At 39.3% G+C, this 15,766-nt stretch overlaps 1 protein-coding gene across 1 annotated transcript in view; it reads right to left on the bottom strand.

The window, feature by feature from the left end:
• LOC146000049 (synaptotagmin-15-like) overlaps positions 1-15,766 on the bottom strand; it is a 319,549-nt gene that overhangs the window by 119,914 nt on the left and 183,869 nt on the right. Inside the window, exon 4 of the mRNA XM_083137374.1 lies at positions 5,086-5,234. Coding sequence (XP_082993500.1) covers positions 5,086-5,234 — 149 coding nt within the window. The remainder of the gene's footprint in view (positions 1-5,085; positions 5,235-15,766) is intronic.

Below are 15,766 nucleotides of genomic sequence, written 5' to 3'. Positions count from 1 at the left end.
TCTTCACTATAGCGTTCGGACTACAACATCTGACAAAAATTCCATGCATAAACAGAGCCATTTACAGCCGAGTTTGTCTGATGTAGTACAACATTTTATTGAACAAACTTTTTGGCTCCTTATATGCATGCGATTTTTGTCGAATGTAGCAGTTCGATACTTGTCATTCTGCTACATCCGACAAAAATCACATGCATTGTGCTCTCATGAATCCGGTGTTTCTTGGATGTTCCAGTATGACATTTTTTGTTGTTTACGACGTTTGTCGAATTCAACATCCAACGAAAATGGAGCCTTAGTCTGCTGCACCGCTGCAAATGAACTGCTTGAATTGTATTACTCTTCGGGCTCACTCAATCTTATTCAATGTAGAAAAGCGTACGAAGCTTTCCTTTCATCATCCAGGTAATACTGGTTTTGCACAGGTTAACATTCATTTACAATGACATGGAACTGTAATTCCATGTAATATGTGGTTATATGTTGAATAATGTCACGAAAAAGTAAAACTGAAATCTGCATTGGTAAACGTCATATAAATTTGACAAGTGCTTGATGCTCCCAACCTCAAGTTTTCTGCAACACTCTTCTTGTGATTCGCGCCCCCCCTTTTCAGTCCTGTCTGTTTAAACTCGTCGAATGCTCAATGTTATGAAGTAAAATTATAATAATAAATACGTAAATATTTTAATATAATTATTTGAATCATTCAGTCCTAAAAGCATATCACTTTCTTCAGTAATTGACGTTTCTCTGCCAGACCTGCTAAATCTTCACTTTTCATCTATTGATTTATACAAGGGACATCCAGAAAGTAAGTTCCAATTAATAGGAACCTTGATTTTTCGCAAACGCGATAATAGTGAAAAAATGTCAATTGCTGCAAAGTAGTGATTATGAATGTGCAGTGATGTGTGGAAACTTTTTCGAAATAGCGAAATATCGAGAATTTGGCATAATATGTGAATTGTTGGCATTTTTCGCAAATTTTGAAAATGTGCTTAAGCAACGAAAAATGCTTTAAAAATCAACATTCTTGTCTTTTTAGACTCAAAGTGACAAAATGTGCCATATTTGTGTATGTAACAAATTTTCCAACATTTTATCCAAGAGAAACCTATAATGCATGTTGTATGTGGAATAGTTCCGACAGACACATTCAATCAAATATTTCCCAAGATATTTTCCACTTCTATCAGAACAATTTGCACCAGAGAGTAAAGTGACGGTGTTCACACAGAAGCCGCATCATCAGTATTTGTCCCGCGAGAAGTGTTTTGAATCACAGAGCTAACTGGTGCGATTTTGTTGGAGATTTAGTGCTCACCTCCCGCCACAGTGGAGTCGTAACATCGGCATTTGTCGAGCGAGAATAATGGAAAATAACTTCCTCAAAAATGGGTTCCAACATATCAAACTGTCATGAAAATAAGTACACCACGTAACCTACAATTTAAATCAGTAATTTAAAAACATCACGAAGGTATAATTTTAGGTATAGTTGCCACAAAATGCGCTATAATGACAATGTGAATTTTGGGGAAAATAACACTTAATAGTAAAAATAAATAAACAAATAAAATAAGAATAACACCAATTTGGAAGAAAAATTAAAGATCAAGGTCCCTGCCGATTAGGCATAAATATAACAAGAATATCAGTAGTAATTAAAAACATTAGTTACAGTGACTCCTAGTCTCCTAATATAATTTTCGGCATATCACCACTGTTGTTCTGGCATTGGTCGTAGCATGACACTAAATTTTGTGTGTCCATGGCATATGTGTCTGACAGCAAAGACTGGAACTATCTGTACTGCAGTGTTGCTGTCAAAACTTTGTCCTGCCAGAAATCTCTTCAGCTGAACGAAGAGATGAGAGTGGGTACATGCAAGGCCAGGACTGTACAGGGAGTGGTCCAAGATCTCTCGCTTGGAATGATGTAAAAGATGTACTCAGCTGTATGGAGTTGTGCACATTGGATTGGCCTTCATCGTCTGATCATACTATCGCTCATGATGTCTGGTCTGTACACCTCACACGATTGCTGGTGGCTCTATGCCACACGTACCTCGAAGTCGGTGGGAAACTGTATGAGAGCTGCCATCTTTAATCTAGAACTAACCTAAAACGGCTACTTTTTACTTTACCAGATTACAGCCACATGACACTTCTTCCTGGCTGCACATGCATGTTTCGCTCCGACCACTAGTGCCGCGTACAGGTACCATTGGAACTTTTTTTCCGGACGCCCCTCGTACATAAACTTTCGGAAGCTGTTATGAACAGCGTGTTCCTGTTTTAGTATTTGATTAGATAAATCAGGCACCTTTACAATGCAGTAGATTACCCTTCCATAAATTGCTTGCGTTTAATTTTCAATACACCAGTGATAATGGTATAACTGCATGTTGGCAGTTTTACAGTACTTCACTTGGATACACTGTGAAAGTGTATACTGAAGGAGAAGTTCCATTGATAATGTAAGGAAATATGACACTTTGTATTGTGTAATTCAATTGTTTCACTTGTGTGCAAAGGTTAAGTTGTTTGCTTTATATAGAAAAGAGAAGTAGGTTTGTGCATTGAAAAATGAGTCTGCACTCATGGTCTTGCAAGCAATGGGTTCCAAACCTCAGTGGAAATATCAACATATTATAACGAGATTGAAAAATTACAAAATTCCTTTTTGCATCAATCACTTCACTCTAATCTCAATTAGTCGTAACTTTAAAAATAATCAAATATTTTATTGAAAAACTGGTTGTATATGAAAAATCCCATAATTCCTCCCTAGCTTGTGCATAGTAATAATTTTCCAAATTCACTATTTTGCAGTTTGAATGCAAATCATAGAGAAATTAAGTCAATTTCGTGGAAGCTAATTAGGTACTTAATATACCTAATCTGTATAGCATTTTTATTTCCATTGTCAAAAACATGAATTTAGTTTGTAATTGTCAGTGAAAAATGTAAATTTTGTTCTGGAAAACCTGGAAATATCAGGGAAATTCATTACTACTTGTCTGTAGCCACCCTGTAAAAGTTCCATCGATAACTTTGTCGAAATGTTTCTGCGCGATTAAAGGTTATATATTCTCATATACTATGCACGTATATTGCAATTTATCCCGCATCACACTGCAATATTATAATCCCAATATTATTAACAGAAATGCTAAAATAGTGGCTTGGAACAGTGAAACGTTAATAGAGGGAGCTTTCTCATTTCCTATAGAAAATACAACGTAGTCTAGACACTTTTATAAATAAATATTCTAAAACTATCCATTTAGCTTAAGGAACAAATTAGAGATGCACTAACAACTGCAACGAAAGAAGATACGCATGACCTTGAAGTCGCCTTTAATTTCTTTCTAATACTCACAAGCATTTTAACAGAATTAACATATATGTGCCTATGTAAAACTACCTAATCACCTTCAGATAGAAATACGAGTTTGTCATGTTCCTTTACAATTTTTACAATCACGCCAGTTTAAAGTATGGTTCTTTTTCATGTACATGATAGAATTCAACAGTTCTTTCGTGAAATTTGAGGTGTTTACATCGCCTTTTAGCATGTATTTTTTATATCTTATATCTCTTCTCTACAATTTTGGCTAATGCCGACGATGGGGTCATGAGTGTATTAGATAAAGGGACGCTCACGTGCCGAGGCCAGAACTCGAACCCAGGAACTCAATTCTCATAACCGAAAACAACAGTGTTTTCAAGGCACGACGCCAGGGTCCCGTGTTGCAATCCAGGCATGGACTAGGGTGTTCTTTGATTGATTGTTTGATTGATTTGCTTTATTTTACATCGCTTTTTGTGCCACGTTTGGCTAATTTGCGAAGATGGGGATGAGTGATGACATGATGAAATTAATGAATGGACACTCACAAACATCCATGCCCAGGCCGGGATTCGAACCCGGTACCCCTGGCGTTGTGCTAACCTCTCCGCCACGGGTGCCGGCTGTTCTTTATGAGTGTCCCTTCATCAACTTAATCACATCATCACTCATCCCCACCTAAAGTGGCAGAAATGCGAAATAAAATTAACCATATCAATGACTGTTTTTTTTTTCAAAGGTATACTTAACGGATATTGATGTTTCACCCTCCAAAAGACACTAGAAATAATAATAATACTGACGAGAAATCATGGTGAAAAATATTTAAATCGAAAGCCTTTAGATAAACCGGAACCCTTTTTTCTCTGGACGCCCCTCGTATATTTTATTGACTGCACGATGTCATTTGTCACACAGGTACGTTGAGGTTTGAAATATTTTTGCCGTAAGAGATGATTTTGGTGGCAGTTTTTTTTTCTTTTTGGATCCTGACATTTTCACCAGCTTAGGCCAATTGTACACCGGATCCGACACGACAACACGCGACGAGTAATTCTTGTCGCAAATCGTCTCCGAGAACGCTTTACCATAGTCCCTTATGTGAGGCCGGACATCGTACGAAACATTTGACTCGAGTCAGGTTGCGACGGTTTGCGACAAAACAACGAAGGCCCGTGGAATTTGGTCTCGCGTGGCGCAGCTTGCGATAAAACGATCTGCGCATGCGCCAATCCATTCACTTCAGGCACGGGCATCTAGTCACTGACCGGGAAACGCGGGCAACTTGAAACCAGCTATTAAATGTAGTCACTTGAATCTTACATTAAATGATTAATATCGTATTCTCTAACCAACTATTTACCAGAAATGTATTCAATTCACGACATATAAACTGATACATTAATTCTACATACACATTGATTCTGGTGTAAACTTTTAAACTTGAAATACATCGTTACGCGCTTCCCAAATTATAAAGGGCAGACCTAGACCTACTGCGTACATGGACGAAATCTGACATCAGATTTTAACCAATAAATTGACTCGTCTTGCCGCATGGTGTCGCGTCGAATCCGGTGAGCGGCTGGCCTTAGACAGTGGTGGAAGATATTGACATATCGGAAGGATGATGAATTTAGACAAGTAGATTGGGTTTGGGCATAATTATCTTAACTGCATTATAATAATAAGTCGTCAGCTTTGTAGATATACAAAGTAGTTACTTACTGAAAGAGTTTGATCTCTGCGTGTGAGCTCCCACAGGAACGAGGGAGTCGCTGTCCCCTTCAGAATCGAACCCTGATGCTTCCGAAAAAAGATCTCCTAGGGATGAGGAGTGACGTAGAGGGGGCAAGCTGAATCTGATCTCTTTGGTGCTGCAAAGAGAAACGAACACAGGAATTAATACAGCAATCATGAAACCAAGAAACATAAATACAAGTTGTTGACGTACAACAATGACAAATTTTCACAGTATGTACATACAGGACAGAAAAGTGAACAACTTCTTAACCGTCATGATCTGCCCTCCATCGTGTTCAGTTTTAGTGTTCGGGTCAGTACATCGATATACAGGATGTCACCGTACAATACCGACAAAATCTCACAAAGGTAGAGAAAGTGGAGGCACGTAGTGGTTCGGATCCCACTTAAAACCAGTGCGTATTAGCCAGCCTTTGCATCAGTTGGACTTAAACCTGAAACTGTGTGCAGAGAGGAGTGTAAGCGGTAATCATTGGAGAAGGCGTCGAAATGTCAACTTCACTTCCCCGTATACACCCCGGTTACTGCTTCTAGCAGGCCAACGAAGCTCTGGCGCCTGGATTCACGGCCAGGATAATCCACTATGGGGTTGCTTTGTCCTGTATTTGTCCTTGTAGTGCCATCTCTTAAAGTAAGACAATGTTCTAGTCTAGTGTCCTCGGACATCCATAATTTGTATTCAGCTGAAAGAGCATAGATAAATAGCGCGAATATGACAAATGCAAAAGTGAGATTAATTCTGTAGCAGATTTGACTATTCTTCAAGCTAGGGTGCGAGTCATAACCCCCGAAGCACCCAATGAACAACCGAGCCGCTGACGTCATCTGACCCCTGCACCTATCGCTAATCATCTTTCTCACGCTTCAGGCTGTTGGTAGGCTCGCTAGCTGGAGTTGTACGGTGATCTGGAGATCTGACGGGCTCTTTCAGTTACGGGCACTTCTGTGTTGTAGCAATTCCATTAACTTTCATTGTTATCATTCCAACCCAGCACAGTCCGTGACTGTACAACGCATATCAATCTCGCAGCTTGACTGTCACGGCATGTATATTTATTTACATGCGGTAGGGCCAAAATCAAAGCGTCCCGATTTTACAATGAAATTACGAGCGACTTAACTATTTTCATCATTGGTCAGCTTCAAGCAAGAAAAAAAAAACACGTAGGGTTCCACTATAATGAGGAGGACTCTTCTCGTAATATGTCATGTAGTTTTCCCCTTTTATAGCCCAGGAGGTTTGTTATGGTACAGTTCCCGCCATTCAGTAGTCTGTTGTTGCCAAACATTACGATTGATAGCACTGTTGCACGGCTCATTCGAAAGGACATGGAAAGATATTAATGAACTATTCATGACATTTCATTTCCTTTCGCCATCTGAAATACCCGCTCACTATTTGTCGCTTGATTTCCCCTTCCCTCCGCTGTGAACGCGTGGCAACCAAGTCCGTGCCCGAAATCGTAAACGGACCGTTACGTTCTATCCCCTCGCTTTTCTGTGATGCAGCCTTGAAGTACAGTTGCTACTTTTCTCACCAGATGTCAGTCCCAACATCACCCATCTAGAATCCCTGGATGTATGACTTGACGTCATATACGAGTACTCGCGATCCATTCTCCTCATGGAGAGCTGAGATTTACCTACAATATGGCGTCGTCTACAAACAGCTGTTTCTGGTAGTGTAAGAAAAGAATTACTGTAAGTTTCTTTATTTCAAAGTAAGAATAATAATTATCATCGCAAAATTAAAATGATGATTTCCTAGTCAATTGTACGTACATTTGTGAGTTTCTATGTAATACAAAACTCAATTACATGTTAGTGCAAAATATGATATCAAGTCATACCTCCAGCGACTCTACACCCACCTCGTTATGGGCACAGTACGGAAGCAGAAGGCAGACGCCAATCTAATATCACAACCATTTCCATTTATTTACTACTCAAATTGAAAATGTGGCATGTGATTTCTTCTTTTTCAATCTTTCTAAAGACAATGCTATCAATAAAATGTCCAAATAACATTGACTAATATAGCATTGTCTCTGCAAAGTGAAAGTTGCAATATGGCTGCCCAGTGTAGCACTGCAGCGAGTTGAAGCTTGCACTTGTCGTGCCTTCCATCTCTCCCCTCCAACTCCACCTATGTCGCGGATTCGGACGCTAAAGATGGAACGGTGTTCTAGGAGACAGCAGTTACGGATTCGGACACAGCCCAAATGTTCAAATTCCCCTCGTAGAGGTAACATCGTGCTCTGGTTGGCAGAAAAATAGCACATGCTGTCTTCAACTCTCCCGTCAGTGGATGCATGCGCTCACGTGATAGTTGGCAAGATCTTCCAGCAAACGACAAGCCACTTATTGGCGGGAACTGTACAATGGGATGCACAAGTATAGCTCGACAAATTGTCTGTGGCTATTATTATTGATTTTTTCTCTTGCATCCTATGTTTTAAGGAATATATTTGTACCCATGCTGGTGCAGGGGTTGTCAGCAGCTAACTTGAAGTTTTGTTTCCATTTTTGAAGCTCTCATTGGCAAAAATAAAGTGCATGAACATGGCAATACTTAAGCATCCAACTGTACCAGGATAGACCTTCTTGCCCAACCTAACCCTATCTATGGACTTGAAACACACATCACCGTCATCACATGAGACGGAGATGTGTGGGAGAAGCGTGATATTACAGTACGTACAGCAGGACCGCCGTTAGGGGTGTGCGACGCGTGCCACCGCACAGGGCCTCGCGCTTAAAAATAAGTTATTTGCTCATATTTTGTGCAAACGCAATTGCACTCTAATAGAAGGAAGAAAAACATAATTTGATGTGATGATGAAAAACGAGAATATTAGTAGTTGTGAAAATGCGAGTTATTTCTTCTAACTTATTATTGTGATTAGATATTATGAATGGGAATGGAAAATATCTAGAGGCTTGAACATTGAAGAACGATGCTCTCTTCCTGTGATACTGCAACAGACGAAATGCTTGTTTACTGACGCAAGTCTCGTGTCCAGAACAGTCTTATGAAATGTATTTCCTGTTCCGTAAGGTAACAGGAAATAATTACATAGTTTGCAAACATGTTTGCGAACTGCCAAATGTGAGAAACGTTATACGTAGACAGGCGGAAAATTTTATTCATGAAATCACATCACATTTGACAGTGTTTTTCAAGAGATACTCGTGGGACACTGTGTTAAGGTGCTGGACTAAATGCTTCTTATTTTTCTTCCTCGAAGAACATCAATTTTTATAGTAGAGCAATAGTAGTTCCGCTCTTTCTTATTTCTTTTAAATTCTTACACATTCCTTTAATTGGGTTAAAAATAAATAAAAATATTGCTTGAATTTCTGTCATTGACGTAGACCAGGCACTTATCCAGGATTTCTTTGAGGAAGGGGCCAGACCCAAAATTACCGTATATATATATATATATATATATATATATATATATATATATATATATATATATAGAGAGAGAGAGAGAGAGAGAGAGAGAGAGAGAGAGATTACAAAACAGTTCAAATTGTGCGCCATTGAAAATTCATGACATTTCTATGTTTAGAAAATAATATATTTATAAATTAATCGTTGCGTAATATAAATTATTATTACAATAAAGAACATGTCTAATTGCGAGTTAACAAAAAAAATAATAAAGAGACATTTTCACATCACTACTGCAGTTCGAAAAAGTCGGGACAGGGATTAAAAGGAACGCACTGTCCCGTCTAAATCGGCAAATCGGACGTCTGGTAGCCTTGCATCAATGACTGTAAATCTAAAACCACTCAATATTGCAGCCTGGAGACTGACTTTTGCGCAAGAAACAGATTCATTTATTCAAGAACAAAATTGAAATTTTTATACATTTAAAAAATGGACGACGTTATTTTCGTAGTTTTTATAGGTTCACATTTAAATGTTTCATGATTCGAAGGGGGGCATGGCCTCTCCCCTGGGTACGGGCCTGACATAGACAGTAGAAGAGAAATATTGGAGAATCTTTCTATTAAATTTTATTATTTACATCCACCTTATGCTCAGATAGGTTAAACCGTTTAGTGTACTTTTCGTTTAATAGATAATATTTGGTTTTAAACGACGGGAGAACATTGGTCGAATTTCCTATCTTGCTCTTTTGAGAGAATATATACTTCAACAATAGCAATCGCGTTTGGAAACTGTGAAAAAAAAATGACTTGGTTTTCAAAGGCAGACAAGCTTGTTAGCGTAGGTTGCTCGCGTTCAAAGTGACTCACTCGCGCTATTCAAGGCCGCTTCTTATCGCAAAACACTGTGCGTCGATGCACAACGTCTGCACCCAGCAAGTTACAAGTGACCAGAGTCGAATTTTAAAGAGAATCTGAAGAATGAAGGCAAGGTTGGCACTAACATGCAATAGTTTAAGTCATAATTCCTGACAAACAAAAAGCTCATTGAATAAGTATTCGAATAGTAATACGTGCTTTTTCCTGTAACATGTAAGATACTTATTGGGATTACAGCGTAGTAGTAGCAACAGATCCATGAAGAACAAAATAAAACTGAATGGTTGCTTTATTATAGATAATTATTTAAAAATATATATTTTTCATCATTCCCTTGTTTTTCTTATTTTAATAATAATAATAACCTGTGGTTCGGCAGTCCTCGAAGGGCCTTGACCTATCTCCCGACTACCAGTCTCCCTTCCACAGTCGTACCAAGAGGTGTCAAGTTCTTCAACCGGTAATGGGGTGACGTGGGGTCAGCACGTCGAACCCCAGCCGTTATAGGAGACTTCTCAGACCGGATTACGCTATTCACTCGTAGCTCCCAAATTTCCTCACGATGGTGGGTTGCTACCGGTCCTATGCCCAGGCCGAGAACCCAAAGACTGAACACAGGCGGACTCGAACCCATGACGTCACGCAGTCGGAGTCCAAAGCACAGCGCCTTAGACCGCACAGTCATGGAGGGGGATTTTTCTTATTTTACTTTTGGCTAATCGCGACGATGAGGATGAATGATGAATAGAAAAAAATAAAGAAAGTCACGCACAATGAAGAGGAACAGATCTTCAAAGCTCTTAGAATACGAGTTCAAGCCCTAAATATGAGGATTTCAACCTTAGACCTCAATTTCAAAATTATAAACAAAATGCATATTTACACTAAACTTCTCATCGAGGACAAAATAGTTTGTAACTGTGAAACTACCCCTGAATGCAAATTGACATTTTTTCATGTGAGTAAGAATTAAATGTGTGCCACACAGAGATACTTTTGCGAAAACAATTAACTGTGTTCTGTCCCAACATCTCAGGAGCAAAGCCACGCATAGCAGAAGAGAAGGGGAGAGGGGGAAAGGTGGGGGATCGAGTGGACTCCGCGAAACAGTGCACGCTGCTGGGAAGGCTGGTAACTGCAGTGGCTTTTCTCCCTCCACGCAATCCCGTTCTTCTCATGTGTTCATGGCTGCTCACTCAGATACTTGTTTTCGTTTACCTGCTCCAGAGATAAGTGGGACAGAGAGTAGTTCGCATACATGTAGCAAGTAAAGAAATTTATCTCAGAATGAAAATTCCACAGAATTTTAAAACATTTGCTACAGCAATGAATGGCTGGAAACGGATCACCTTTCTAAAATTCATTTGAAGACTTGAAAGTATCTATTTCGTAGATGTTCATCTAACCCTTATAAAATTACAAATAAATTATTCACAAGCTTAGATATACTAATACGAAGAAAGAAATTCAGAGTTAAATTTCAAATGCATGTGTATAAAGTAATTCTAGAAGTACAGAGCTATATAAGAGTATTGAACTTTTTTTGCAGGATAACGTTTACAATATTGAGGCGAGAGAATGATTAAGAATTGCTGCTCCAAGGGAAACGAAGTTTGAGTTCTTGAAAGCATTGATTGCGGTCCCAGGTTCGATCCTCCATACTAGCTGTTATTCTTCTTCTAAAACGAAAACATATTTCCCCTTCTACTGTATTAAACAAGAGCATTGTAACATTATTTGTAATAGCAGTGTAAGGTGGCTACATTTATCTGCATCTGGAATTTATATATATATGAATTGACACACGTTCAAAGGGATATTTTCATGTAGAAGATCGTGAATTATGATACTCTAACGTTAATTGTGTACTGCTTCAAAGACATTGACAAATATTAATGACATAACTCTTTATATTTGTGGCAATTCAGGGTATACTAATTTTACCCCTTTTCCCACTCCAGTTCATGGAAGGATACCTCCGCAAATATCGGATGAAAAGTTTTCAACACGTGCAATACTCCGTTAAATGTTTTCGCCGATTCGTTCTACCTTCATTTTCTTTGTTACAAACAAGTATTCTTTGCACATTACATGTAGGAGGAGAGTTGCATCTACATTTCACATTGGTCAGCTCCATCTGCCTGTTTACTGGAGCGAAAGCTTCTGGGGGTAGTGGTTATCGTTAAGAGTTGTCAACCTGATGGTCGTAGGTTCAAACCTCTCCGGTGGCAGAAAATTTTCGTAAGTTTCAGACATATCCCATTGTGTTCATTGTCCACGCTGTGTCAAATGGAATGATTCACCTTGGAATGAACGCTGGTGGGAGGGACAATGTTAAATTACAATATCTTCATTTGAACGAACCGAGAAGTCGAGAAAAATTGGATAATTCTTATAAATATTAAAATTACATTAATGTTTTTAGTGGTATAATCGCAGGTAAAATCAAAGATCTTACGTGAAATATTTCATCTTGCTCTGAATTTAGCCAAAAGATATTTGGCACCGATCTAATACATTCTCCAATAAATTTCAAAATGTTATTGAGCGTTTCATGTCGATAATTTGATCAATGCATCAATTCTTGACGCCGACACGATATTTTCTCCAACTACATTTTCTCTCCTTTCGTCTCCATTCTCTTCTATGTTTCTCTCCCCTCCTTCTCCTATGCTTTTATCTGATATCACCTTCCCTACGTTTCTCGCAATTTGTCTCCATCCCACTCTTCTCCACTCCTCTTATCTGATTTCCTGTCTTAGATTTCCGACTTCACTGCACTCTTCTCCTCTTCTTTTCATTTTTCCCTTTTATTATCTTTTACTCTACTCTCCACTCCCCTCTTCTCGTCTCCTCCTCTCCTCTCGGTTTCCTCCTCTCTTCTTTGCTCCATTTTCCTCATCTCTCCTCGAATCTTTTTCCTTTCTTCTCACTACTTCTCCTCTCCTCGTCGATCCTCTCTTCCTTCTCTCTTCTACTTTTCCTCTTCTCCTTTCGCTTTCTCTTTCTCCTCTCCTTTGTCACCTTTCGTTTCCTCTAATCTCTTATCCTTTCCTTAGGCTCATCAGCGATGAAATACTAGAAAACCTAGTTTATTTTCTTTCAGAAATAATTTTTGTCATTTGCGATATGATATTGATATTTTTAATAATTTTATACAATAATACATCATTTAATTTCTTTCGCGTATTTCATAAGTATCCATTGTTCATGTGGCAACCCTGAAATTGAGCCTACACGCAGCTGACCAACGCCTTGTGTAAATTCGGTTGCCTAGTTTAAAATGTCGTTGTACTAAAACTTTTGAGAGACACTGTACAAAAGGTGAGGCAAGAAAGTGTCCCACCGGTGTGCTGGGTCGGAAACGCGGCAAGCGCATACGCGAACTTCCCTTATTGTTCACACAGGCAGGGTTGCCGAACGTCATAAATGTTATGTGAGCACGAAGAAACAACGTGATCGACTTTCTTGTCTTCATTTGAAGTGTGTGTTTGTTTTGTGTGCAGTGTACTTGCTAGCATGGAAGCTTGCAGTTCAGAGAAAGCAAGTAATCTCGGTGGACGGGAAGTAATCCACAGCCAAGGGCGAGAAATTGTATATAATGTCAATGCATTTATGAAAGACGAGGTGGGAGTTCGTATGTCCGAAAAACAGTGCAAAGGAGGGTGGTTCGCGCATGTGGTGTTTCATTCAGCAGTGTGAGAAGAATTGTAATAGAAAGTAAAGCATGCACTACGTTGAAGAAACACTTTCATACGCCCCATAAAACACGACCTCGCCGAAAAATCAAGAGTGATATAGACCAGTTCGATGAGTGTGTTGTTAGGCGTGTTGTGCACGAATTTCACCTTACGGACGGGGAAAGGCCAATGGTAGAAGGTATCCGAAGGGTTTTGAAACAAAGAATAGAGTTCCAAGGCAGTGTCTGCTGTGTGCGCAAGGTAATACGTGACCTAGGGTTCTAAGTGGAACAGAGCAGAAAGTAATAGACAATTGCTTATAGAAAAGGACGAAATAAGAAGTTTACGTTCATCGTACCTCAAAGCCATAAACATATTTCGTCGACAAGGGCGACCCATTGTTTACGTTGACGAGACTTATTTTCACAGCTCGACAACAAAGAAAGAAGCTTGGGTGGATGGAACCAACCGCGGCTGGCGTCAAAGCACCGATGTCTAAAGGGCAACGTGTAATTGTTGTAAATGCTGGCGGCGAAGAGGGTTTTGTTCAAGGTGCACTGTTAATGTTCAAATCTGGAAAATCTTCTGGCGATTACCACGATGATATGAATGCTCAAAATTTTGAGAAGTGGCTACGAGAGAAGTTGATCCAAAATTTGACACCAACAGTGTGGTTGTTGTTGACAACGCCTCATACAATAACGTACAAATAAATCCTGCGCCTTCTTCATCCTCCCGAAAAGATGCTATGATTCAGTGGCTCGTTCAAAACAACCCCTTTGACGCACACATGTTCAATCCAGAATTGTATTCATTGGTGAAACTTAACAAACCCCGTTTGAGGATGTTCAAAATTGATTCCATCTTATCAGAGCACGGTCATTCCGGTGTACGTTTACGGCTAGATCTTAACCCGAGAGAACTAATATGGGCAGACATGAAACAATACATTTCCAAAAAGAACGTAAAGTTTACTGTAGAATCAGCTACTAATTTATGCACAGAATTTGTAGCCACGTTACCACTTTCAACCTGAGAAGAAGTGTCACATCACGTTAAGAAAATTGAGGATGAATATCTCAAGGCAGAACCGTTAATCGATAGTGCAACAGAGAGACTCATTATCAATATTGCCGACGACAGTGATTCTGACGTTGGTAGTCCCTTGAAAGATGATAGCTCCTTGGAGGATCGTCCCATCAACGATTGATTGATTGATTGATTTTGTGTTTTAAGTCAATTTTATGCACCGTAAGGGTAATCGGGACTGGGCCTACAGTTTAAAGGATCCGAACTACTATGTGCGTCCACCGGGTATCGAATTCGGTACCACTTGATTACAAGGCAACGACGCTACCACTGCGCCATCGCGGAGGCGTCCCATCAACGAGGAAGACATAACCGAAAGCGACTAAACTTTATTGTGTAGGTATGCTCTATCTTAATTCACTATCTTAACATCTCACTAACTAACTAACTCTCTAGCCTTCTTAAACCCGAAAGGTTCATGGCTGCAGCAACACAGGCCTTCCATCTGTCCCTATCTTGAGCAAGATCTATGTACTCTTTTCCATCCCTACCGATTTCATTTAGGTCCATCTCAACGTTGTCCATCCATCTTCGTCTTGGCCTTTCTATAGGTCTCTTACCATCAGGTTTCCCAACAAGAATCCTGTAAACTCCTCTTTCCTCTCCCATTCGTGCCACATGGCCTGCCCACCTAAGTCTTCTTGATTTAATTATTCTAATAATATCTGGAGATGAATACAAATTATGTAGTTCTAAATTATGTAACCTTCTCCACTCACCTAAAAGTTAACATCTCACTTCATGTGTATTTTTGTACTGTAGAAACTTATTTTTTTGATGAACTTCAATTTCTTGCTTACTTTTATTTTGTTCTCATTCTGGGTAGACAGTTTGGCCCGTATGCACTGCCAACCCTGCTTCCGTGCGTCCTTCCCTTACGTATGGCTTGCGGTGAAGCAGTTATGTGCCGTAGACTATAAGTTTACGTCTACATGCGTTGCCTACACGTAATCTACGCGTAGATTACATTGGGTTGTAGTTTACATAGACTATGTAGACAATCTAAAGTGCATTAAAATTAATTTTCAAGGGTTTCATGAAGGGAAAGTGACATTTTCAACTATATTGGTTCCTAACGAACTGAAAAGAATCCTATTTACAACAAAATTTCTCTTCTCTTCTATCATCAACTATGGAAGAAGATAAATAGTATTCAAAAAACAACAACAGATGGCAGTTGTGAGGCCAGAGCGGTCTTTTCTTCATAAAACACTAGAATATTTCCTATATTAGGTTTCTTCCTAGGTGAGAAATTGTTCGAATTTGGAAGAGAGAGTGTGAAAAGTTATCTTCACACATCAGCTACTGATACGCAGTATAATTTTCTTTTAATTCCACGGCGGCCTTTGCTAAGTTATCACCTTTCGCCATGTTGTTTACATAGATTACGTAATCTACTTGTATAAAATAGTCTACGTGTGGAGTGTAGACTATCGTTGCTTACGCGTAGACGCACATCACTGGCGTAAGGCCGCGAGGAGTTTCTTGTCTTGCCTATTAGAAATATAATTGGACGCAAGGTTTCAACTTTACACATTTATTTTCTGGTCTGATACTAGCTGGCTGTGCTTCTGAGCTAGGCGCACAAGCAATAT

The sequence above is a fragment of the Lepisma saccharinum genome, chromosome 16 (genome assembly GCF_977018435.1).
Source record: "Lepisma saccharinum chromosome 16, izLepSacc3.1, whole genome shotgun sequence".
NCBI classification, from domain to species: Eukaryota; Metazoa; Arthropoda; class Insecta; order Zygentoma; family Lepismatidae; genus Lepisma; species Lepisma saccharinum.
Note: the sequence above shows the minus strand (reverse complement) of the source record. Positions and strands in the feature narration are given on the sequence as shown.